Genomic DNA, 26,277 nt, shown 5'->3' with positions numbered 1-26,277 from the left:
CCCAGCTATTTTTTGTATTTTTAGTAAAGACAGGGTTTCATCATGTTGGCCAGGATGGTCTTGATCTCTTGACCTTGTGATCCGCCCACCTCGGCCTCCCCAAGTGCTGGGATTACAGGCGTGAGCCACCATGTCTGGCCTATCTTATTTAATATTGTTTTCTATCTTGGGTTTTACACTTACTTGGGAACAGTTGCCCCTTTCTTCTTGCCTATTTCTTCCTTTCGGAATGGGAATGTCTATTTGATGCCTGTCCTGCAACTGTATCCTGGTAGTAGATAAAACAGGCTCACAGCTGGAGGGAAATTTACCTCAGGATGAATTGTGCCTCGAGCCTCACCCATATCTGATTTAGATCAGTCTGGAATTTGGACTTTTGAGTTGACACTGAAACAAGTTGAAACTTCTGGGCTACTGGGATAGAATGAATGTATTTTGCATGTGAGAATGACATGAGTTTTGGGGGCCAGGGATAGAATGCTATGATTTTAATGTGTCGTCTGAAGTTCATGTGTTGGAAACTTAATCCCCATTGCAACAGTGTTGAGAAGTAGGGCTTTTAAGAGGGGATTAGGTCATGAGAGCTCTGCCCTCATGAATGAATGTCATAATGGCAGGTGTGTGTTCATTATCATGAGACTGGGTTTGTTTGAGTTTGGCCCTCTCTCGCTCTCTCTCACCATGTGATGCCTTCTGCCATATAACGACACAGCAAGAAGGCCCTCACCAGGTGCAGACTCCTCAATCTTGTAGTTCCTGGCCTTCAGCACTGTTAATAAATAAATCTCTGTTTTTCATAAAGTACCTAGTGTTACATATTCTATTATAGCAGCACAAAGTGTACTAGTTGCATCTGTGTTAAATATGCACATACCGAGGCCTGGCGTGGTGGCTCACGCCTGTAATCCCAGCACTTTAGGAGGCTGAGGTGGGCGGATCACCTGAGGTCGGGAGTTCAAGACCAGCCTGACCAACATGGAGAAACCCCATCTCTACTAAAAATAGGTAATTAGCCAGGAATGGTGGCACATGCCTGTAATCCCAGCTACTTGGGAGGCTGAGGCAGGAAAATTGCTTGAACCCGAGAGGCGGAGGTTGCGGTAAGCTGAGATTGCACCATTGCATTCCGGCCTGGGCAACAAGAGTGAAACTCCATTTCAAAAAAAAAAAAAAATTTTATATATATACATATACTATTACTCCACTGATACAGCATCATATTTGTTCTCTATGTCATTGCCAAACCCTGTGATAAGTTACCTTGAGTGTGAAAACGTGTGCTCCTCCTCATAGGAGTAGGTTCCAACTGTTGCTTCTGAGGGTCAGGAGTCCATTTCGAAAAAGAATAGACAGCCAAAAATTGATAGTGCTTTGTCTTTATTTCTGATGTCCATCTTCTTCAGAGGTTAAGAAGAAATGACACTGATGTACAAATGACTCACCAAGGGACTCTCACCTGACTCTACCCTTGCAGGGGTGGAATAAATCCCTTCTATTTTCAAGTCTATTTGTCCCATTTCTGTTTAGACATAATTTGAAAGCCAGCTTGGACCTTGTACTTTTCAATTATGTCAACGTAAAATACTCGTAATGAATGCAGTATGAGTTTAAAGTGAGCTTTTCAGATCCTGTAAGTGCATCCTAAGTAATGACAGGCTTTAAGATAAGGAATATATGCATTTAGTTAAGGCAGAAATCTCATAAAATTTCATGAAAAACCATGGTCAATCCAATGATGCACTTTTTAAGACATATCTGGAAACTGGAAGGGTCAAAAGACAACAAAAAAGCACACACAAAAAAACCTCACTTTTAAGCAAATCTATAACTTGAAAAAAAAAAAAGCCTAAGAATATTCTGAGAGTGATACATAGTTTTATAGTAGCCACAGTAACTTCCAGTGACTGGCAGATTTTTTTCCATCAGCTGGCATGTGTGGTGATTGGAATTCCCATGAACAGCTCTTGCACCCTTCCGCTTTCCTTCTACAGGCCTCAGTCTTGTTTCCAAAGGTGACTGCAGTGAGGATGTAAGGTCCATGACCTCTAGGGATAATGCCATCCACTCAGGAAGAAAGACACTGAGAAACTCTAGGGATATCTAAGTGCACATCACAGGGTGAGAATCAATTGTGGAGGTTTTAAGAAGACATTTGAATTTTTGCCCCTAATCAAGAAGCGTTTTGCCATCTGGTTTACATTCAAGAACTAGTTGGCTCATCATTTGCAGAAATAAACTTTCCTCTAGATTAGGAAACTTCATCATGAGATCTGAGATATACTGGTTTGGAAAGTTTCCTCAGTTTCTCTTGGCTTCGAAGTCCCCGGCCTCGGAGTGGGGTAAGGCCCATTGGAGGCAGATGAATCTGAATAAGAACAATAATATGAAGAATCATACTCATAATCATTGCAGCAGCTCGTATTCACTGAGGATCTACTCAGAAAGTACCATAGCCTCTGCTAAGTGCTGTATCTACATTGATTCATTAATCTTTACACAAGTTAATCCTACAACAACCTCATAAGGGATTATTATTCTAATATTTACAGATGAGGAAATGAAACCTCAGAGAAGTTAAAAAACTTGCCTAAGGTTATACATTAAGAAGGGAAGCCAGGATTTGAACCCAGATCTGTCAGATTCCAGAGCCTACGCTCTTTGCTATATCGCCTGCATAGAGGAGAAAAAACGAGCATGGATCACATAGCAAGTTGAGAATTCAAAGAAGGGGAGAAAAGTGTGTGTATACAAAGATGGTCTGTGCATAGCAGAAAACTGGGATCAAACTAACTGCCTAGCAAGAGAGGGGCTGGTTAAATTATGGCTGGGATGGTTAATTTTTCCTTCTTTCTTTTTTTTTTTTTTTTTTGAGACACCGTTTCACTCTGTCACCCAGGCTGGAGTGCAGTGGCATGATCTCAGCTCACTGCAACCTCGGCCTCCCAGGTTCAAGTGATTCTCTGTCTCAGCCTCCCGAGTAGCTGGGATTACAGGTACTCGCCACCACGCCTGACTAATTTTTGTATTTTTAATAGATATGGGGTTTTGCCATGTTGGCCAGGCTGGTCTCGAATTCCTGACCTCAAGTGATCCACCTGCCTTGGCCTCCCATAGTGCTGGGATTACAGGCATGAGCCACTGTGCCTGGCCTAGGATGCTTAATTTTTTGTGTCAGTCTGATTGGCGATGGGTGCCCAGATTAAACATCATTTCTAGGTGTATCTGTGAGGGTGTTTCTGGATGAGATTAGCATTTGAATCAGTGGACCTAGTAAAGCACATGGCCCTCCCCAGTGTGAATGGGCAACATCCAATCCATGGAGGGCCTGAATAGAACAAACAGGCAGAAGAAGGGGAAGCGGCTCCTTTTGCTCCCTGCCTGTTTGAGCTGGGACACCTCATCTTCTCTGGGCCTCAGACTGGGGATTTCCACCATTGGCCCCTTGGGTTCTCAGGCCTGTGGGCTCAAACTGAGTAATACCACCAGCTTTCTTCTGGGTCTCCAGCTTGCAGACGGCAAATCCTAGGACTTCTCAGCCTCTATAATCACATGCACCAATTCCTTATAATAAATCTCCTTTCGGCTGGGCACAGTGGCTCACGCCTGTAATCCCAGCACTTTGGGAAGCCGAGTGGGCGGATCACGAAGTCAGGAGTTTGAGATCAGCCTGGCCAACATAGTGAAACCCTATATCTACTAAAAATACAAAAAATTAGCTGGCATGGTGGCGGGGGCCTGTAATCCCAGCTACCTGGGAGGGTGAGGCAGGAGAATCGCTTGAACCCGGGAGGTGGAGGTTGCAGTGAGCCGAGATTGTGCCACTGCACTCTAGCCCAGGTGACAGTGCGAGACTCTGTCTAAAAAAAAAAAAAAAAAAAAACCAAAAAAACTCCTTTCAGGCGTATCTAGATGTATCTCTGTCTAGATATACAGAGAGCCAATTCCTCATAATAAATCTCTTCACATATACATCTAGCTGTCCCTAGATCTACGTATCTTCATTCTACTGGTTCTGTTTCTTTGAAGAACCCTAACAAAATGGCACATTCTTACAATAGCATACAATGCAATCATTTAAAAAAGACTGGGCTGGGCATGGTGGCTCATACCTATAATCCCAGCACTTTGGAAGGCCAAGGCAGGCGGATCACTTAAGGCCAGGAGTTCTAGACCAGCCTGGCCAACATGGTGAAACCCTGTTACTACTAAAAATACAAAAATTAGGTGGGTGTGGTGGTGCGCCTGTAATCTGTAATCCCAGCTACTCAGGAGGCTGAGGCAGGCGAATCCCTTGAACCCAGGAGGCTGCAGTGAGCCAAGATTGCACCACTGCACTCCAGACTAGGCGACAGAGTGAGGCTCTGTCTCAAGAAAAAAAAAAGATTGAGGGAGAGCTATATACAAAGATGTGCAGAAGACATGAAGTAAAATAAGTACACAGTATAACATTATATCCAGAATCCTATATATGTAAAGAAAATGTAGGTACATGAATATAGAAAAAAAGACTAAAAGGGTGTACTACCAAACTAATTAGGTTGAGCCACTACAATATAAAATTGCTGTTTTTGTAGCTAAAAGAGTTGAATATTGGCAATTTTCCATTTAACAGTTAAAGTGGTCACCCTCTACACAATGAGAAATTTTTTTTTTTTTTTTTTTTTTTTTAAGAATTTTGGGCAGGGTGCAGTGGCTTACGCCTGTCATCCTAGCACTTTTGGAGGCCACGGTGGGCAGATTGCCTAAGCTCAGGAGTTCAAGACCAGCCTGGGCAACACGGTGAAACCCTGTTTCTATTAAAATACAAAAAATTAGCTGGGTGTGGTGGTGCATGACAGTAGTTCCACCTATTCGAGAGGTTGAGGCATGAGAATCACTTGAACTGGGAAGGCAGAGGTTGCAGTGAGCAGAAATCATGCTGCACTCCAGCCTGGGCAACAGAGTAAGACTCTGTCTCCAAAAAACGAACAAACAAAAAAGAATTTTGGCCAGGCACGGTGGCTCATGCCTGTTATCCCAGAGCTTTGTGAGGCTGAGGTGGGAGGATTGCTTGAGCCCAGGAGTTCAAGATCAGCCTGGGCAACACAGTGAGACCTCCATCTCTACAAAAAATTAAAACATTAGCTGGGCGTGGTGGCACATACTTGTAGTCCCAGCTACTTGGGGAAGTGAGATGGGAGAATCACTTTAGCCCGGGAGGTCAAGGCTGCAGTGGGCCATGACTGCACCACTGTACCTAGCCTGGGTGATGGAGCAAAGAGTCAGTCTCCACAAATAAATAAATAAATAAATAAAACTTATTTTAAATTAAATTATTGTTTTAAATCTATGGTATGAAAGAATTTAAGAAAAAATAAATTTATATACATTTATTATTTTAAATTCATATAAATTTGAAATTTATTTTGTTTCTTAACATTCTGAATGTATTGTTTATATAATTTTTTATTTTAAATTTATATATATAAATTTAAGTTTTATTTATTTTTTGAGACAGGGTCTCGCTCTGTCACCCAGGCTGGAGCGCAGTGGTGTGATCATGGGTCACTGCTGCCTCAACCTCCTGGGCTGAAGCAATTCTCCCACCTCAGTTCCCCAAGTAGCTGGGAATACAGGAATGTGTCACCATGCCTGGCTAATTTTTAAATTTTGTGTAGCAATGGGGTCTCACTGTGTTGCCCAGGCTGGTCTCGAACTCCTAACCTCAAGTGATCCTCCTGCCTTGGCCTCCCAAAGTGCTAGGATTATAGGCACGAGCCACAGTGCCTAGCCTAGATGAGAATTTTTGACCATTTTTACTTTCTACTTTATGCATTCATGTTTGAACTTTATTCTTTTAGTAACAACAAACCTGCCTTTTATAATTAAACACATTTCCATAAAAAAGATGAAAGTGAAGAGAAAAGCTCTACAGTGTGAGCTGGTTTTCCCTTCCATACGTGGAAAGCTATGTAAGCAGGATACATCATGCATTCATTGACATTTTACTTTGTTGTGATGGGCTGGCAGCATGCAATGATAGCTTATTTCCAACATGCCTCCCACAGCAGTTCTGGGCTTCTCAGCAAGCACTCGCCCTCTTGTTACACATTCTTGGAAATAACCGGGTTGATGAGGGTAAAGGACCCAGCACTTGTTAACCGGAGTCACACTTACTGGCCTTGGGTAAGGAATCTTGTAATGCAGTCCAATTTCAATCCTGGCTGTGCATTCATCTATACACTGTTTAATTAGGTCTGTGTCCGTGAGCTATTAAAAGGGAAAAAGAAATGAGGCTGATAGTATATTTCTAATGGTACATAGAGTATAGGTATACATTTTCTCAAACTTTTTTCGTTCACTAGCCAGTAAATGAAATGTTGCTAATTTGGAAAATCAAAAGCAATTTAATATTAAAGCTTACCATAAACTTTTAAAATCATTAAAGTAGGTAAAAATAATTCAAATAATACAAAAGGATGTAACATAAAAACTACATTTCCCTCTTACTCCTCTATTCTAGTTCCTCATCTCGGAGACAACAATTAGCAGTTTCTTGTGTGTTCTTGCAGGGGTATTCTATGTATATGTGAAAATGCACATGTATGTAGAAGCTGATTATTTTTCTCACACAAACAATAGCTCCCTTTGTTCTGAACCTTGCTTTTTCATGAACATAACTTGAAGTTCCTTCTATAATCCATCTATAGAGCTGCTCCCTTCTTTTTAACAGCTATATAAAATTCCAACAGAAGGCTTTATTATAATTTAACCAATCTCCTACCCATGGATAATTTATTTCCAATTTTTTGCTATTATAAATGATTCTGCTATGGATCCCTCTAAAATTACTTTGCTTACATGCATATGTATCTAAAAGATGAATTCCTAGAGAGAGAGGACTGCTAGGACAAACGGCATAGATTCATGCATTTTTAATTCTCACAGATATTCCCAGATTACTCTCTAGAGTTCACACCAATTTACATTCCTACCAACAATCTATAAATTATATTCCCACCGACACTGACTGAGAGTGCTTCTTCACACCCCCCTCATGTTGATTAAACTTCAAAGTAACCCGATGGTTTCTGCAAGTGCTGTCCTGAAAACCCCAGAGTAAGACACTGGAGAACGATCTACACCTCTTAAACTGTCAACTGCCTTGGCTCATTAGTAAGGGGAACAAAGGGCTTTTGAAATTCCAAAATAGTCAAACCATGGTAATCCACTTTCAATTAAAGGAATAAAAAGTTCATTCTGAAAAACAGCCAAGTAGGAAAAGGGGAGAAACTCTTTCATTCTGAGGTAGGAAAATGAATCAAGACGTGGCTCTGCTAGGAGTTTGCAAGTGGACTTCAAAGCTGAGCTAGGATTGCATCAGCACCAGATGACACCCACGCAGCAAAGTCTGGGTCCATGTGGCTTGGAAATTTCAAGGGCGTTCCTGTCCTATGGTACCTCTTGGAGCAGAGAAGAGTTCCAGGAACAGCAATGCGGAGAACCACAGCTGTAAGTCCCTTGCGGCAGAGGCCCAACTTTCTGACCTCTGTGCTTCTCAGAAGCCACTGATTTGCTGTCTGTGTTGGAAAAGAGTTCCATGTTCCCATTTGCCCACTGAGATTCAGAGCAGTTCATGGGATACCTTTGGATTATTAAACTCTTAAGAGTAATCAAAGTTACAAGAAACTCCTTATGTCTGCATGAGGGACTAGGAAGAAAGAAAAAGCCCTTGACAAAGATATGGTTAAGGGGGTTGGAGCTTCCGGGGCTTCAGCTGTCTATCTGAACAAGCCTGGGCTAGAGTATTCCAAATTCAGTCATTCACAGGCTGGCTGCATGATTCTGCCATATCCACATATTACTTATACTAATGTTAAAATTCTTCATTAAATGGACTCTCTTAAGCAATAGTATTTGTGAAACTCTGGTCTGATATTCCCTTTCCTTTATAACACATGCTAAAGCCAGTATATATCTTAAAATTAAAAACCCATGTACCTCTTCTGCCCACTCCCAAATAATCTCATGTACCATCAGTGGCACATACACCTCCCTTTGGTTCATTCCCCGAGCCAATCTAAGCCTAGGCAAAGGAAGGGTTATTGAGATAACTGAAAACCGAAAGTCTTGAGTAGTCTTCAGGCGAGTGAGTGTGCAAAAGTTTATTGGGCATGTACTATGATATCCCCAACACTGAAGGCTGGACAGTGCCTTCAACTATTAAAGTTATTACTTGGGCAGAACAACTGTGATACCTGAAGCTACAGAAAAGGCACAGTGGTATATAATCAATGGATGCAGTGACTGCTACAGACAGCTATAGGAATTCAGAACAGGCGGCCAGCATGGGGTTGAGGGGGAAGCAGAGAAACTGAGGAAAATTTCCTGGAGGAGGTCAGTTAAATCAAAGTATTTATAGCTGCTCATTCATTTAGTGACAACTACAAGGAGGTCCCTTGGGATATACTAGAAAAGTATAAGACCTTGTCTATATGTTCAAGGAACTGATGATCTGGTTGGGAAAACCATGCCAACATAAATAAAGAAGAAAAAGGAGAATATAAACAACTATTTAGGGATCTCCAAGCCTTTTGATCATCTACTCTTTTTTTGATGACAGAGTCTTCCTCTGTTGCCCAGGCTGGGGTGCAGTGGCATGATCTTGGCTCACTGTAACCTCTGCCTCCTGGGTTCAAGAAATTCTCGTGCCTCAGCCTCCTGAGTAGCTGGGACTACAGGCGTGCACCACCACGCCCAGCTAATTTTTGTATTTTTAGTAGACAGGGTTTCACCATGTTGGCCAGGCTTATCTTAAACTTCTGACCTCAAGTGATCCACCAGCCTCGGCCTCCCAAAGTGTAAGGATTACAGGCATGAGCCACCACACCTGGCCAATCACCTACTCTTTTCATTGAAATATTTCTGAGCCCACAGCCCCCATATATGTATTTATATTAATTTATAAATGTATTAATTTATAAATTATATATATGTACTAACAAGTTCATTGTAACTGTGTATCAGACAGACTTTTTAGAAAGATGAAAGGATAAATAGAAGTAGCAGTTGTATTTTATTTCCATTCCTTAGAGGACTGTTTAGGGACCTCACGGGGTACATATACTCTGGTTTGGCAAGCATGGTCTATGCTAAGAGCAGAAAAAGTTTGGGGAAGCTGGGTTTGGAGGAAGGTCAGAAGGGTAGAGAGAAACTTCATAAGTCAGCCTTGAAAAGCTAGAGGCATCGGGGATTCAGAGAAGGGGAAGTTGCTGCAGATTAGGAGGGCTTCTGTGGTAATGCTTTTTTTTTTTTTAAGAGACAGGGACTCCCTATGTTGCCCAGGTTGGTCTGGAACTCCTGGGCTCAACTGATCCTCCAGCCTTGGCCTCCCAAAGTGGTAGGATTACAGGCGTGAGCCACCACGCCCAGCCTTTGTAGCACTTTTCTCAACTGTAATTTTATATTTCTTTCCATCTAACTCAAATGCCTCTGACAGCTCTGTCTTGGTTTGGCTTATGTTTGTCTTCGACATCTAGTCTCGTGTTTGGCACATAGTGGGCAATCAAATATTTGTTGAGTGAGGAATGAGAACAAAGAGTTGCAGAGTGGTGACAGGAGCTGTGACACCAATGGGCCAGTGGGGAAGGGGAGGCACTCCTGTAGAAAGATGACCCTGCTTTGGACTACTAAGCCATGGTGAGGTCCTTCAGGTGGCCAGGCAGAGGCCAAAGCCGAGGATTCAGATGTGACAGCTTAAATCACAAGGTGGCTGCGTGTTGCACAGGCCTCAGCACAGAGGGCTGACCTTCAGAGGACCCCTGCAGCTGGCGGGAGGGTGTGTGATGACAGGGCCAAAGAGAGACAGTCAGAGGTCAGAGATGGAAAAGCGGTGAGAGTAGACTGTTAGGAGGTTTCATGAGGGGAGCAGTGACAGCGCTGAATCCATTAGATCAGTGAGGAGGCGGAAAAGAAGTCAGGCGTGAAAGCCTTTTTCCATGCTTAGTGCCAGGCGGTCTTCCCTGGAGCTAACAGCTAACGCTTTAGGGTTCGTAGGGGTGGGTCCAATCTGGCTCCCTGCTGTCTGTGTGTGCAGTTCCCTTAAACCAGCTAATGGAGACACTATCTTACCCAGTTCTGTGGTCCCAAAGGGCAACCTCACTCTGCTAGCCAAAGAGGCTTGAGTTCAAAGCTGTTATGAAGGGAACCCTGTGTCTTAATCCTATTCTCTTCCTTCTAAATGGGTTTATATTTAGAGGCTTTGAATAGTTTATGAATTGAAAAAAAAAAAAAACAACAACAACAACAAAAAACCATTTTCCTGCACACCTCCTATGGGAGTGGCCAGCAACGGGTACAGTATGAGGACTGGCTCCTCCTCTGAAAACTCATTGGCCTGCTCATGTCACCTGGCTCATGGGGTCTTCTGAGGACACTGAGCCACTTACTGGCTGGCTTGAGACCTGGAACAAGTGAAGAGAGAAACACAGGCTTCCCAGTGGTCAGGCAAGCTAGCCAAGCTGCGCACTGGCCCCTTCCTGCCCCATGTTCTGCCACCATGACTGTGCGGCTCAGCCCTCTTGATTAAAGACCGAAAAGAAATAAACAAATATAAGGAACAACTCTCGTCTGCACAATCTCCAAGTGGGGGCTACTTACATTTTTGTTTTTCCGGAACAGCGTTCTGGCTTCATTTAGTATGTACTGTTTTTCTTTGATGGTGTCTTCCATCTGCCCTGATGTAGCCTGCCATTTCCTCGCAAGCCTGAAAATGCTGCGGTAGAGGCCAAGGACTTCTTGTCGTGTTGCCGTTGCCATCTTCAGACCCACCAAAATAGAAGAGGGAAAATTTGCATAAAAATGCAACTTGACAGGAGGCAGCCAGGCAGATGTACAGTTTTTTTTTTTTTTTTTTTTTTTTTTAAGATGAAGTCTCGCTCTGTCGCCCAGGCTGTAGTGCAGTGGTGCAATCTCAGCTCACTGCAAGCTCCGCCTCCTGGGTTCACGCCATTCTCCTGCCTCAGCCTCCCAAGTAGCTGGGACTACAGGCACCCGCCACCACGCCCGGCTAATTTTTTGTATTTTTAGTAGAGACGGGGTTTCACCGTGGTCTCGATCTCCTGACCTCGTGATCCACCCGCCTCGGCCTCCCAAAGTGCTGGGATTACAAGCGTGAGCCACCGCGCCTGGCCGATGTACAGTTTTTTAATCAAGACCTTTAATTAGTCTAGAAATAATTGCTCTTTCTCAACAAATCTGTTGAGTAGCATTGCCGAAACCATGTAATAGAAACACCGTATCTCTCAACTGGCTTTGTAATTCATCCCGAGGTTGAGGGTTGCTCAACCACACCGTTTGCCATGGTGGCCACATTTATGAACGCGGCAAAACCAAAACTCACACTTATTATTCTTTAAGCCAGTCCAGTAAAATTACATTGCTCACCTGAATGCCTGGGAGAAGGCATATTTTGGATAACTGAATTTCCTAGTTAAGGGAGAAATGGAATTTAATCCACTGGTTACAAACTCAAGTGCCTCTGTGGCCTGGCAGGTAATATAAATGAGAGGACCTGCTTGGATGGGGACAGTGGCCACCTGGACAGGAAATGCCCCCTTGAAAGGGAACAGTTGCCATTCAGCTCCAGCCAGCAGCTGCCATGTAGAAAGAAGTGCCTAGGAATGCCAGATTTCCTGATAGCTTAAAAATAGGTGGCAATCCAGATTTTAAAAATATGACATCTCAAAAAAACACACTAAGTCATTATTTTTGAAAATGTGAGGCCAGGCGTGGTGGCTCACGCCTGTAATCCTAGCACTCTGGGAGGCTGAGGCAGGTGGATTGCGTGACCTCGGGAGTTCAAGACCAGCCTGGGCAACATGGTGAAACCTTGTCTCTACTAAAATACAAAAAAAAAATTAGCTGGGTGTGGCGGCATGTGCCTGTAGTCCCAGCTACTTGGGAGGCTGAGTCAGGAGAATTGCTTGAACCCCAGAGGCGGAGGTTGTAGTGAGCCAAGATTGCACCATTGCACTCCAGCCTGGGTGACAGAGTGAGACTCTGTCTCCAAAAAGAAAAAAAAAAAAAAAAGTGAGGACTGTACAGGCCAAACAAAATGAGTCCGTAGGCTCAGTTCCACCCAGAGGTTGTCAGGTTGCAACCTCTCTTTTAGTCTGTCACAATCTTTTTGGAAATATTTCTCAAAATCGTTGGTCTACTTTCTTGTCCAATAAGTATAATTAAAAATCTTTGTGATGACTGACCGGGTGCGGTGGCTCATGCCTGTAATCCCAGCACTTTAGGAGGCTGAGGTGGGCGGATCACGAGGTCAGGAGATTGAGACCATCCTGGATAACATGGTGAAACCCCGTCTCTACTAAAAATACAAAAAATTAGCTGGGCGTTGTGGTGGGTGCCTATCGTCCCAGCTACTCAGAAGGCTGAGGCAGGAGAATGGTATGAACCCGTGAGGCGGAGCTTGCAGTGAGCTGAGATCCGGCCACTGTACTCCAGCCTGGGCGACACAGCGAGACTCCGTCTCAAAAAAAAAGAAAAAAAAAAAGTCTTTCTGATGACTGAAGATCTCAAGGCCCCTCTGGGTTTTTAGTCTCAAACATCAGTTTTAATTTCAGAAGACGTGGCCAAGAGAGAACTGACGTAGGTATATTCCATAAAGCTAATTGTATTTTTCAAAAGCATAATTCCCGGTATCTTTAAATTCTTATTACAAAATATTTCAGATACCAAAAGATATAGAGGCCAGGTACAGTGGCTCATGCCTGTAATCCCAGCAGTTTGGGAGGCCGAGGCAGGTGGATCACTTGAGGTAAGGAGTTCAAGACCAGCCTGGGCAACATGGTGAAACCCAGTCTCTATAAATTACAAAATTTATAGAGACTATAAAAATACAAAAATTAGCCAGGTGTGGTGGCAACCACCTGTAATCCCAGCTATTTGGGAGGCTGAGGCACGAGAATCACTTGAACCCAGGAGGTGAAGGTTGCAGTGAGCCAAGATCATGCCACTGTATTCCAGCCTGGGCAACAGTGACTCTGTCTCCAAAAAAAAAAAAAGAAAAGAAAAGATATTGAGACCAATGTAATAGCCACACAGTTACAACAGACCTTAAAGAATAAATTATGTATCCAGTAGAAACCCCCACTATACCCCTTCCAAATCACATTCCCCTTCCTCTCCTAGAAGGAATCACTATGCTGAATTTGTTGTTTATTGTGCATATCTTTACACATAACATTTATAGTATTGCTTTGCAAGTTTTATTTATTTATTTATTATTATTATTATTTTTGAGACAGAGTTTCGCTTTTGTTGCCCAGGCTGGAGTACAATGGCGCAATCTCAGCTCACTGCAACCTCCGCCTCCCGGGTTCAAGTGATTCTCCTGACTCAGCCTCCCAATTAGCTGGGATTACAGGTGTGCACCATCACGCCCGGCTAATTTCATATTTTTAGTAGAGATGGGGTTTCACCATGTTGGTCAGGCTGGTCTCGAACTCCTGACCTCAGATGATCCACCTGCCTCGGCCTCCCAAAGTGCTGGGATTACAGGCATGAGCCACCACACCCCGCCTGCTTTGCAAGTTTAAAAAGTTTATAGGTAAGTTCTGCAATTTGCTTTATTTGCCCATGACATTCATAAGATTCATCCATGTTGTTACACATGGCTCTGGTTCATATGTTCTCAGTGCTGCAATTCAGCCTGCTGTATGAAGATATCCCAATGTACTATCTATTTTGCTGATGGATATTAGGTGTTTCCTTTTTAAAAAAAATTATTTAAGGCCGGCCGGGCACGGTGGCTCACGCCTGTAATCCCAGCACTTTGGGAAGGCAAGGCGGGCAGATCACGAGGTCAGGAGATCAAGACCATCCTGGCTAACAAGGTGAAACCCCGTCTCTACTAAAAATACACAAAAAAAATTAGTCGGGCGTGGTGGCCGGCACCTGTAGTCCCAGCTACTCGGGAGGCTGAGGCAGGAGAATGGCGTGAATCCGGCAGGCGGAGCTGGCAGTGAGCCAAGATTGCGCCACTGCACTCTAGCCTGGGTGACAGAGCGAGACTCCATCTCAAAAAAAAAAAAAAATTTATTTAAGGCCACGTGCAGTGGCTCATGCCTGTAATCCCAGCACTTTGGGAGGCTGGGACAGGCAAGTCACTTAAGCTTTGGAGTTTGAGACCCACCTGGGTAACATGTTTCTTACAAAACATTCATTTTGTAAAAAATACAAAAATTGGCCAGGCGTGATGGCACATGCCTGTAGTCCTAGCTACTTGGGAGGCTGAGGTGGGAGGATTGTATGAGCCCGGGAGGCTGAAGTGAGCTGAGATTGCACTACGAGGCAAGACTGAGCCCCTGCACTCCAGCCTGGGTGACAGAGTGAGACCCCATCTCAAAAACAAACAAGCAAACCCCAACAACTTATTTAAAAACTTCAGGCTGGCTCCAGTGGCTCATTCCTATAATCCCAGTACTTTGGGAGGCTGAGATGGAAGGATCACTTGAGGCCAGGAGTTCGGGACCAGCCTGGGCAATATAAAGAGACCCTATCTCTATAAAAATGAAAAAACAAAACAAAGTATTTCAGCCCCCCCTCCCCTTTTTTATAACTATTTACATTTCTATATCTAAAATAAATTCAGGGAAGCTAGAAAAAAAAAAGTCCCACTACTGGAAGATTCTGATTAGCCAGAATTAGAACAATGAATATTGTACAGCCTTGAACCAGAAGACAGGGTGGGAAGACAAGGAGGGCAGATTTGGTGAGTAAGTAGCAAGGCCAGGCAGCTGGACACCTCATTGTGAGTTCTGGGTTTTCCTCTAACAGGTTCATCAGGATCGGGAAGTAAGCTGCTCACTGCCTGCTTTTGGGAACATGATCCATTTTCAACTTACGGAGGGAAAGGCATGAGGTGGAGATAATATGCTTTAAGGTAGTACTGAAATTATGAGAATTTGAGCAGCTAAAGAATGCAGATTGGAGCTGGAAGTGGGCATGTTTACCTCAAAATTCTAAGTGCTTGCAAGGAATTCACCTTACAGAGAATTTCTTTCCAATATGAGCACTTACCCTGACCCTGATGACGTTTCTTGAGGTTTATTCTTGAGTAAAGAATGAGCCAACTGATGAAAAGCTTCAAATACTACTTCACCTAATTCAAAGGTTAAAAGGACCAAAGCTATATTCAATACCAATTCTGAGTCTATGAGGCTACACAGAAAAAATGCTTACAAGGAATTCATAAAAACCAAGAGAGAACATCATGCTTTGTGGCTTATTGTAATAAAAACCCAGATGAGATGATGACATTTTTCCTGGTAAGGAAACAGGTTTCTGAGTTTCTGGCTCTCCCTAAAACTCCATGGTTTCATATGAAAATACATGAGTCAGTTCCTGTGAGGTACAGGGAGTCTGCAACCAACATCTCTTAATGATTGCTTCACTTCCCTGTCATTAACAGACGGAACTTCCTTGACTGCAAGACACTTGAGAAAAGTGACGAAGGTCAGGCATATTCAATCAGCAGCAAGGTTTTTTGTTGTTGTTGTTTGGTTTTTTTTAGAGGCAGGGTCTTGCTCTGTCACCCAGGCTGGAGTACAGTGGCATGATCATGGCTCACTGCAGCTTTGACCTCCCAGACTCAAGTGAGCCTCCTGCCTCAGCCTCCAGAGTAGCTGGGACCTCAGGCGTGTGCCACAACAACTGGCTAAAGCAACCTTCTCTAAAAATCTAACTTTAATTGGTTTCCTTCTATGACTCTAAGAATCACTGCTTCAAACTCTAACTGATCATATACCATAATCTGATACACAAGCCCTGCAATTAGGTTAATACCCTCAAGGTAATGAGCAGTGCTAACAATTGGTACTTAATAGGACTATTTTCAAAACACTTTAATTAACGTTTAAGTGTTTTGAAAACTAATCCTGAAAGGGATTTATGTGATGTCTCACTCTGCAACATCAGGTGACCCAGAAAACCCAAGTTCCAAAGATTTCCCGAGAGAAGGGTCTAAAGCTGTATTCATCATTGTGTACTATCAAATCTAGCCTACCACTTCCTTCCAAGTCTTGAGAGAAAAGGCAAGAAAAGAAAAATGCTTCTTTTGTTCTTTTCTTACTGGGTTTGTTTCAGGCCTTTGAGGGAACCATGTTCTTTCTTGCCTTAGGGGCACATATCCATGCTGTTTTCTCTTTCTAGAAGGCTTTCCCCTGACCCCCTCCCTTTTACCTGACCAACCCTATCCAGCCTGCCGTTCCCAATGAAAATATGGATGTCTCAGAAAATCTTCCTGCTTCCCTCACACCCATTGGGTTGGGGCTGTCTGTTGAACCTTCTCACAGGTCCTAATATTCTTCTTTGTATAGCACTCCTCACTTACGTAATGGTTTGTTAAAGTCTTCCCCCAGTAGACTCTCATCTTTATGGGGGACAATGATCACATTCATCTTATTTACTGCTGAATTCTCAGCACCTAGAAAGGTATATAATCAGTATTCAATAAATGTTTTCTGAATAACTGAGAGTATCCTGTGCTATAGAAAGTTTGTGATTCTAGAAACAGAATCAGCCATATATTTTAAAAAAAATTTAAAAAGCTCTTTTCCTTTTTATATTTTTGTCTTTGTTCCTAGAAAGCAACTCAGTTAGAAAAATCACCTTTTCCCAAATATGGATTTAATGGCTTGAAACCAACATTTATTGCTCTAAAACTATCAATTATCTCTCACAATTAATGCAAGACTAAGGAAGCCCTTTTCCTTCTTCACTATATCAGGGGTTGATCTGATACAATGGGGTCTGCTGGGATTTTCTTACCGGCAATACATCAGGAATATTCAGTAGTTTAGAGGACCACAATTCAACTGCGGTCTCAGCGGGTCACGAAGTCTATCCATGTAGATTTTTAAAAGTTAACCTTCTATAATCTTTATTCTGAGACTGACATTTCTTGCAATTCTTTACTCCTTTTCATCTCCCTAACCCCCAAATCCCAGAATGAAGAAAGACAGAAGATATGAGGTGTGCCTGGAAAGGAATGGGACTAGAAGCTGGTCTCTTTTCTTAAAAATCACGCCCTGTTATAACACAGGGTTATACATGTGTGGAGGTGAGGATCATTTCCAAGCCTCTGTGATGTGCAGGCCTGTGCCACTAAGAAAAGGCTCACAGATGTTGCTGCCAGTGTGTTTTGGCCTCTGGTCATAGTTAAGAGATGTGTCCCCTAATGCCAAGTGTCCCAAAGATTGGTTGGGGAGGTAATCTTAGATATACAATACAAACTGTATATTAGAATAGCCCATCAAACCCATAATTTTGAGTGATTTAGATTTTATGCGATATACAGCTTCCTTTAAAGAAATGAATTAGAAAACTTTTTAAGCTGGTTTAAAATATAGGTAAACAGCAAAAACTGTGATGTGGACTCTGAAGTTTGGGAGCTACTGCTCTAAGGTGCCTTGCTATGTCATACTTCTGTCTGTCTTGGCTGAGTCTTCCTCTGCCTACAATGTCTCCTTTCTGCTAGCCACCCCACACCATCAGACACCTACTTGCTATTAAGCTTTTTCAAAGCAAACTTTTCCTTGCTTCTCTCATGGCCAGCAGATAGTTCTGCATTTCTTTCACTTTATGTTTTTTCTTCTCTGAGTCTGAATTCCTGGAGGGCAGGGATTGTATCTTGTTCATTACAGTAATAAAAATATTAAAAGTTACATTTGCTTTGCATTTACCGTGTGCCAGATAATTTGCTAGGTACTCTATATATGCAGATACTACCATTATCCCCATTTTACAAAGGAGGAACCTGATGCAGAGATTAAGTAACTTGTCCAAGGTCACACAGCTAACAACAGGCAGGGCCAGGATTCAAACCCAGCTGGTCTGAAGTCAGAGCCCATGCTTTTAATCACGAAATACACTGTTCAATCTCAATAAATGTTGAATGTCTGTTGATTGCTTTAAAGAGCTTATCTAGTTGTGACAAAGGGAACTAAATAATTCTGGTCCCTTTCTATACAAAGAGCAAAGGAAGCAATTTTTTTGCACATTGATATGAATTGCAATAGTCTTCCCCATTTGCCATCTGCCCCTGCTCTAACCTGCAACCGCCCTTTTTAATTATGTTACACACCAGCCTGCTCTAAGCAGGCTGGGCACATGGCTGCACCGCTTTGCTCTTCCATTCCCCGTGGCAACCCTGTCCCCTCCAACTCCAATGGAGCCGACACAAAAGCCACCAGTGCAGGGGCTCACTACCGTGCTACTACCTGGTAGGCCTTACTCTTCCCTTCCAAGGATCCATCCATCCATCCACTCACTCAGCATTTATTGAAGGTCCACCATGTGCCAGACACCTGCCGTTTCTGGGGATACAGTGATAAATAAGCAGCCATGGTCCCTACCCTCCTTGAGCTTACATTCTAGTGGCAGAGTAAGATGATGTACAAGAACAAGAATTTCAGATAGTCATATGTGCTCTGAGGAGTAATAACCAGAGGTGAGGGTTACTTTCTGGGTGGTCAGTGACATATGAGCTGAGTCCTGAATGGTGTGATGGAACCTAATAACGGACCAACGTAAGGGGAAGCTGGTGCAAGAAGAGGGAACAACAGGAGCAAAGGACGTGACGTGGGAATCGACTTCAAAGATGAACATGAGGCAGGGCATGGTGGCTTATGCCTGTAATCCCAGCACTTTGGGAGGCTGAGGTGGGAGGATTGCTTGAACCCAAGAGTTTGAGACCAGCCTGGGCAACACGGGGAGACCTCATCTCCATTGAAAAATAAAAAAAATTAGCCAGGCTTGGTGGCTCATGCCTATAAGCCCAACACTTTCAGATGCTGAGGTGGGAGGATCCCTTGAGCCCAGGTGATAAAGGCTGCAGTGAGCTATGATCACGCCACTGCACTCAAGCCTGGGCAAGAGTCAGACTCTGTCTCAAAAAATAAAAATAAAAAAGATGAACATGAATGCAACAAGAGCCTTTGGGAAAGGGGCCACAGGTCCACAGAATCCAGCACAGGTTGGGGGTAGGCCTTGGAAAGGAACTTTGTTTCTGGTCTTAAGCGCAAAAGACACTGGTAGATTTTATGAAAGCTGGAGTAACATGGTCTGATTTATATCTTTTTAAATACACTGTATATCAAACTACTGAATATCATAACTACTTGTAATTCCAACACTTGTACAGATGGCGAAACAAGATCTTGCCTAATGCCCCTAATTAGTTGACAGGAGACAGGGTCAAGAGCCAAAAAAGCTGGATGATTATTTTCCTGACTGACCACAAGCTTTTCTGTTTTTATTTTGGAGTCAGTAATGGGGACTCATAATGGGCAGTGATCAGTCTAAAAAACAAAAACCAAAACCAAACACCAAACACCCACCCACTCTGCCACTCACTATCCAAAGTGCAGTGAGAGGGTCTGGGGAGGTTCCAAGAACTTACTGTACAAGACATACCTAGACACTTGGTGTGTCTACATCTAGTTCTACAGGAGGACTATGGAAACATCTGCTGGTATGAGGGGCCTCATCCACTGTGCCCTTTTTCCCCACCTCTGGAACAGTTCCCCTGCCTTTGAAAAGACCATTGCAGCATGCATACTTAGGAATTTAAGAGCAGAGATGAAAATTCCCTTTCCCCAGATGAGATTTATAGAAGTATGACTCTGGTCTCAGGAATGTCCAAATTCCAAATGCTGGACTCTCATGAGGCTTTGCCTTCTAAAGAAAATGCGTTGCAGTACAAATAAGAAAAGGGACAAAGGCAAGAGGAATTTACCCTGATTTTCAAGCCCCAGGAAGTTAAAACACCCCTTTCCATTTATTTCAGGAAAGACCTACCCCTAGGTGGAATTTTTTCCCTCGTCAGAACTCATGACCGTAGTATAGTCAAATTTCTCTCCCAAGTACTTTATGATTTTTTAGCAAGGAGGGGGGAATCATAAACTCCACTCAAATGAAATCATGGTCTTCTGTGCTCATTATGTGCAATGTCCCTCTTTTTGCCATAGGAAGCCTCTCTAGTTCATACAACTGAAATACTCTTTCTTTGCCTATTTGCTGCTTCCACATTTTGACTTCCATCACTTCTGGACGGGTGCCCTTTTCACACTGGGGCTGGGTCAGTGTCCCGGCTATGTGCACTCCTGGCACCTCTAGCGTACCCCTGTCATAATGTTCATCCTACTCTATCATAATTTTGCATGACTTACCTTTCTTTTTCCACCATGTGTGTGTTGCAGGAAGCAGGATGTGGGGAGAGTAGGGAGAGATTTGGGACTGTCTTGTACATTACATGCCTAGGCTGGCACATAGTTGGAACATGACAAATATGTATTAGAAGAATAAATTTACACACACAGAATGGTCATTGATAACATATGTTCTCATCCTGAGATACAAACGATGGTATCTGGACAAGCTTCCCAACTGATGATCCCAGAGCATTGAAGGGTTAAATACTAATTAACCCTTACTAGGATGCTTTCAAGAGCAGTGTGTGTCAGGATAAAGAACTGGAGACTCAGTGTTACTTGGGGAGGAATCCTCATCAGTTTCATCCAGAACAGCGTAAGAGACACAGCTATGATGTAACCCTCACTCTTAAGTTTTCTTAAGGCTGGTTAGGGTTTGTCCACTGGACTGAAATACCTTATAATATTTCCATGAAGTTTAGAACCAAACATAGAAGAATGCGGTTCTGATACTTCTTTCCTGAAAAACAAAATCCTTTTGGGGAATAAGGTCCACTATACTCAATGATCATGGGTTAAAATCAATCTAGAAAACTGTGACTTAAAACTGTCATTTGGAAAACCTCTACAGAATTGAAATGCTCTTGATAATATCAGAGCAACCAGACGTTCTTGCCCTGTATAGCAGAGTAGGGAATGTCTGTCCCATTTGTAAGGAATAGCAGATTTAATACGAAATAAATGAACATTTATTTTGGGCTCTGGGTGGACAAGGCTGGGTTTGAATCTTGACTTTACCCCACTGGGCAAATTATTAACCTGCCTGAGACTTGGTTTCTTAGAATGTACAATGGGGTAATAGCAGAACCCCTTTCGGAGTCGTTGAAATAATCCATGTACATCACTTAGCAGTGAGAGTTAACAAAGGCAAATGTTACCTGAATAGGAGGAAACAGAGGAAGAACAACGAGGCCTCTTTTATCTATGCTAAGCTTTGTCTGAATAGGAGAGAAATGTGTGGCCTGTTGGTGAATTTATTGCTTTGTGGTAGTAATGGATTTTCCTAAAGCTGTTTCCCTCTGATCATTAATAATCCCTGTACAGCAAAGGGCTATTGTTCTTTGGTATGAGTAAATAACCCTGTTGGAAGCACCGCTTATCTTCAGACCACAGCGCATACTTCTTACTGGAAATATAATGCGGGTGCCAACACCAAAGGCATGACCAGGCTTCCCTTCCTATTTTTCTTCCTTTATCTCTTACTCCTTGTTTATCCCTCAGGGCACTTTTCTCTTAGATCTGTTATACTCCCTCCTTTTTGGTGTACACCCATATTCTTACCCCAATCAAATAACCTTTAAGTGAAATTGTTCTCCATACATTTCTGGTCCCATATGCTCCTCTCTATCAATCAAACACACACACACACACACACACACAACCACAGACTTATTTCCTGTTTCAGATTCACTTTTTGGTTACTAGAATCCAAAAAGGGAAGTGTAATGCCACACATGCCACACACTGTTTTGCAAATTTCAGGATATGCTTGTGTGGTATACTTAATCATACCGCAGCTATTTTATGAAACAGCATCTTTTTACACAGAAAATGATAAGAATACGGTCTGTCAGCAATAGAGGGCAGGGAGGAGAGGGTGGATGGTATTTTTATTTTACCTAAGGGAAAATAATTTAGTTTAGGCCCTGTAATATGGGAAATTTTTAGAACACAGGGCCAAAACAAAATATTAATGTCTGAAAGACTTCTAAAATGTCCATCCCAAACAAGATCACAGGAGGCAAGCACACCCATTCTAAATATATCATACCAGCACCGGAGCGCACACAAGATTATATTTGTACAGGGGAACTCCAATCAGGCTACTGTAACCAAGATAACAACCAATAGATATACAGCTATTTTTCCCATCAGGGATAGAAGTTCTAAATGAAAAGTTATGGGCCCCTCAATTCAAAAGAAATGGAAGTATGTTTCCTTATTAGCATATTTTAACAGGCAAAGAAAAGGTATGGGTCAGTCAGAGGTGGTGAAAAGCAGTTACCAGTTACTAGTAGTACAAGGCAGTGGAAGAGATGTAGGGGAGGGGCTGGAATTGAAGGCCAATGCTAAAGATCAACCATTCATTCATTCATTCATTCATAACTCCCCAGCCAGGATCTTTCATCCTTCATATCAAGTCGAGAAGTCTGAGAACATAAGACACTGACTTAAGTTCTTGCTTTGTGATAGTTTTCTGAGGAACTGGATTAGGAAACTGACCAAAGAGCTTTGCATGCCACACTAGATACAGTTGGGGCTTTCTAGCACCTGACCCTTGATCCAACTCTCTGATAAATAACCACATTCTGTGCAGGGGTCCAGGCCTTCAGGACAGCTTCCTCCACCATCAAATAACTACTGAATGCACAACTTTCCCATCTGCAGAGGCACCAGAGCTCCTCAGTAGGCTAAGTCCCTTGAGTTTCACATGCGGAGAATGACTAGCCTACATAGTACCCTCGAGTTCCTCCAGTCCAATGCTGACCAAGATAACTTTCTGTGAAGGAAATGTTCTATCTGCTCTGTCCAATAGGACACAACCTGTCACAGGTAGCTACTGGCACTTGAAACATAATGTGTTGGAGGAACTGAATTTTTATTTAAATAGTCACATGTGGTCAGTGGCTACACAGGGATAGCACAGCCCTAGACCAAGAATTGCAAATCAAATGCCCAAAGGGGTCAGCCAGGTAGCGAGAGAGGAAAGGCCTTTTTGGCAAACCCTGAGCATGAGCTACATAGGATGTGAGACAGCTCTTCAGCTCTGGCTGACAGTTGTTGTGTAGGAACCTCTAGGAACTTCAGGCTGGTGTTGTCAGATTGCCGGATTTTTCAAATGAAGCCCAAAGTCTGGATTTTGATGTCCAATTTTTAAGTGTTGGCAAGTAAATTTAAAAAAGAATTTAAATCACTGTGTGGGCTGAACAATATGTTTGCAGGCAATATCTGTCTTGTCAGTATGCAACTTCAAATCTAGGCCAACCCTTCAGCTCAAAGAGAAGAGCTTTATCCATGGCCACTCTGCTGGTCAGTGGCAGATCCAGGATTGAAACCCAGGCCTTCTTATTCGTCTTCGGATACCCTTTATACTATATTGTGGAACTGACCGTAATTGTGGTGGGGTTGGCAGCAGTGGCAGGGACAAAAGCCCCTTTTTGTGAGAAGCTGTTGGATTGTATGGCTGATACCTTATGAACACAGTGTTCCTGCTCAGCTACAACCACCATATGGACAAGGCTCTGTACCATGAGGCAGGAATACACAAAGAAAAAACAGTCCCTGGGGGAGACAGCCATATAAATAGACAATTTATCCAAAAAGTCAGGTTTTCTATAACGGACACAAATTACCTGAGCACAAGTCCAAAAGCACTGACAACTGGGAGAGGGAGGGAGGGAAGAGATTTGAGCCAGGACTTAGCTTCTACTTGCTGCTGGTAGAAGCTGGCAAGTGGGGGGATGAGACTCACTGATTACGGGGATGGGTCCCATTATTCCAGGATATTAAGGGGCCTCCTCCTTTGATCTCTGAGGTTTTGTCTGTGTCGTCTCCTTTGCTGGCTTCTCCTTCTCTGGGTACTCTCTAAATGGTAAGAACCCAAGGGATTTAGGGGTCTTCCTCTTTTATTTACACCCTCTTCTTAGGTGATCTGGGAGCTCCTCCCTGCCTTCCTCATTTATTATCTCCAACTATGATTTTTCCCCGACTTGTATATCTAACTTCTTGACAACTTCATATGACTTAATAGACTTACCAAACTTAATATGTTCAAAAGAGAACTGTCGATATTCCTTTCTAAACTGTTTTCCCGTAGGGAGTTAACCTCGGTTCCTCCCTCTCCTACACACTTCACATCCAATTCCCCAGCAAGTCCTGCAAGCACTACCTCCCAAATATATGCTGAATGGAATTCTCTCCATTTCCACTGTGACTGAGGGCCTTTTCTTTTTTTTTTTTTTTGAGACGGAGTCTCACTCTGTTGCCCAGGCTGGAGTGAAGTGGCGCGATCGTGGCTCACTTCAACCTCCGCCTCTCGGGTTCAAGCGATTCTCCTGAGTAGCAGAGATTACAGGTGCGTGCCACTACGCCCAGCTGATTTTTGTATTTTTAGTAGAGATGGGGTTTCACCATGTTGGCCAGGATGATCTCGATCTCCTGACCTCGTGATCCGCCCGCCTAGGCCTCCCAAAAGTACTGGGTTTATAAGCGTGAGCCACCGTGCCTGGCCGGCCCTTTCAACACTGTATTCACCTCTCCTTTGTCTTACAGTGCAACAGTCTCCTAACAGGTCTAACTACTTCCACCCTTCTCTATCCAGCAGGCAGAGCGGATTTTTAAAAATGTAAATCAAGTCAGGTCACTTCCCTTCTTAAAACCCTTCAGGTACACAGTAGCCAAACCCCTGCCTTGGGCTAAAAGGCGCTGTTACAGTCATGCCACTTCTCCAACTACATCACAGAGCACTCCGGCCCTGGCTCTGTCTGCTTCAGCCACATGGCCTTCTGGCTGCTTCCAACCTAAAAGTCCTTCTCATTGGCTCTTCTCTTCACCCAGAAAACCCACCATGGTCTCGGATCCCCGCAAAACCGTGGCCTCCTTTGAACGGCCTTACCCGATTTCGAGGGGCCCTCCCCCCATCTTCTGTCACCTCATCCGGTCTTTGGGGGGAATTTCTCACTTGCTGATACCTTCTTTATTGATTTACTTAACTCTTTCCTGCACACGAATGAAAGGTAACAGCAACACCCTACTCTCAGGTTTGAAGAGCAAGGAATTACGAAGCTGGCTCTCACGGTCCTAGGGAGTCTCCGTTCCTATACGGGACCTGGTTTGGGTCAACATTCCCCAGCCAGACACCTCTCGCCCCCGGAGCGGCCCCTACCATCTCCCATTTACATTCGGGGGTCCAAAAGATTCACAGTCTCCGAGGGGGCCCCACGCCGGCACCTGAGCGTCCCCACACCAGGCCTCCCCTCTTGGACTCGCGAGCCATTTCCGTGAGGCAGGTCGCCGAGGCCGGTGGCGATGACACCAAGCCTCCCCCGCGAAGCTGGGGTCACACAGGCCCGTCTCCCGGCAACGCCGCAGCCCAACCTCCAAACCATCCCTGCCCGTGGGGAGCCAACCCCTTCCCCGCCAGTCTCCCGCGCCTGGAGTCGGCACCTCCATCCCCTACACTCACTCTGCGTCAGTCCTGCCTTCCCCCACCCACAGAAGCGCGCAGCCCGTGGCGGGCTGGGAGGAGGCGGCGCCAGGAGCCCAGCACAGCCGTGGCCGACAGAGCACAGACGGGTCCAGTAGGCCAGGCCGGACCAAACCACCGGGCCCACCTCTGTGGGAGCACCAGTTCCAGGTCTGGGGGAGTCTCCACTGACTGACTCTGCCCATCTCCCGCCGCATCCAACAATAAGCTGAGCTCCTCCTCCCCCTATTTTTCCTTTACGCTTTCATTATCCTCCCCGCTCCATTCCCGTAAAACAAGAAAAAAAATGGTCCAGCCCAGCTCCCTCTGGGTTGCTAGGTCTTTGCCCTTACTTGGCGACGGCTTCGTACGTCTTTATGTGCGTCGTGACGCAATCTTCCACTCGTTCCCTCCTTGCCCCTCTCCCATTCTCCCTCCTGGAGCTGGCGGCTGGCGGGGTTACCGGAAGTGATGATGCAGGAGGCGATGGAGGGGGCGGGGCTTCGGGGCGGCCGCCGCCGGTGGGCCGCAGATGAAGAGGAGGCGGTGGCAGTGGTGGAAGAAGAGGCGGCGGTGGCGGGGGTAGGGAGCCTGGAAACGCGAGCGGGGATGGTAGGTGGTTTGGACCCGCCGGGCCGCCGTCGTTTCCAGAAAGGGTTTGACTGGAGGAACCTCTGGAGCAGCTGTGAGTTTTGGGGAGGGGGGGAGTTGAGGAAAAGGCGGGGGGGCATTGAGAGATGAAGGGGCGGGGGTTGGGTACCTTCGAGAAAGAGGGGTGGAAAGGGAGGAGTGGAAGTCAGCGCGTTGTCTGGGCTGGTCCCTCTGAAAGAA

The 26,277-nt window shown here is 44.2% G+C and overlaps 2 protein-coding genes across 18 annotated transcripts in view; one reads left to right on the top strand and one right to left on the bottom strand.

The window, feature by feature from the left end:
• Positions 1-1,360: 1,360 nt before the first annotated feature.
• Positions 1,361-26,201, bottom strand: LYRM1 (LYR motif containing 1). 12 transcript variants are annotated; one of them, XM_054453414.2, is made up of 6 exons: positions 25,147-25,273; positions 23,734-23,846; positions 15,070-15,151; positions 10,639-10,797; positions 6,157-6,249; positions 1,361-2,365 (listed from the first exon to the last, which is right to left on the bottom strand). In XM_054453414.2, exons 4-6 carry the CDS (start codon positions 10,795-10,797, stop codon positions 2,249-2,251), a joined length of 369 nt encoding a protein of 122 aa, XP_054309389.1. In that variant the 5' UTR covers positions 15,070-15,151; positions 23,734-23,846; positions 25,147-25,273; the 3' UTR covers positions 1,361-2,248. The 12 variants fall into 12 exon arrangements, with proteins under 12 accessions (XP_054309389.1, XP_054309388.1, XP_054309392.1 ...); XM_054453413.2 differs by lacking the exons at positions 23,734-23,846; positions 25,147-25,273 and adding exons at positions 16,819-16,979; positions 17,553-18,043; XM_054453417.2 differs by lacking the exons at positions 23,734-23,846; positions 25,147-25,273 and adding exons at positions 16,819-16,890; positions 17,553-18,043.
• DCUN1D3 (defective in cullin neddylation 1 domain containing 3) overlaps positions 23,792-26,277 on the top strand; it is a 47,782-nt gene continuing 45,296 nt past the window's right edge. The window contains exon 1 of one of the 6 annotated variants that reach the window (XM_054453404.2): positions 23,792-23,853. The gene's annotated coding sequence lies outside the window, so the exon portion shown is untranslated. Of the gene's footprint in view, positions 23,854-25,320; positions 25,618-25,960; positions 26,132-26,277 lie in introns of those variants that run through there. The other 5 variants (XM_054453401.2, XM_054453407.2, XM_054453403.2 and 2 more) reach the window with 5 other exon arrangements.

Source organism: Pongo pygmaeus, chromosome 18, assembly GCF_028885625.2.
Source record: "Pongo pygmaeus isolate AG05252 chromosome 18, NHGRI_mPonPyg2-v2.0_pri, whole genome shotgun sequence".
Lineage (NCBI taxonomy): Eukaryota > Metazoa > Chordata > Mammalia > Primates > Hominidae > Pongo > Pongo pygmaeus.
The sequence above is the reverse complement of the archived record's forward strand: the minus strand, read 5'-3'. Positions and strand labels throughout refer to the sequence as shown.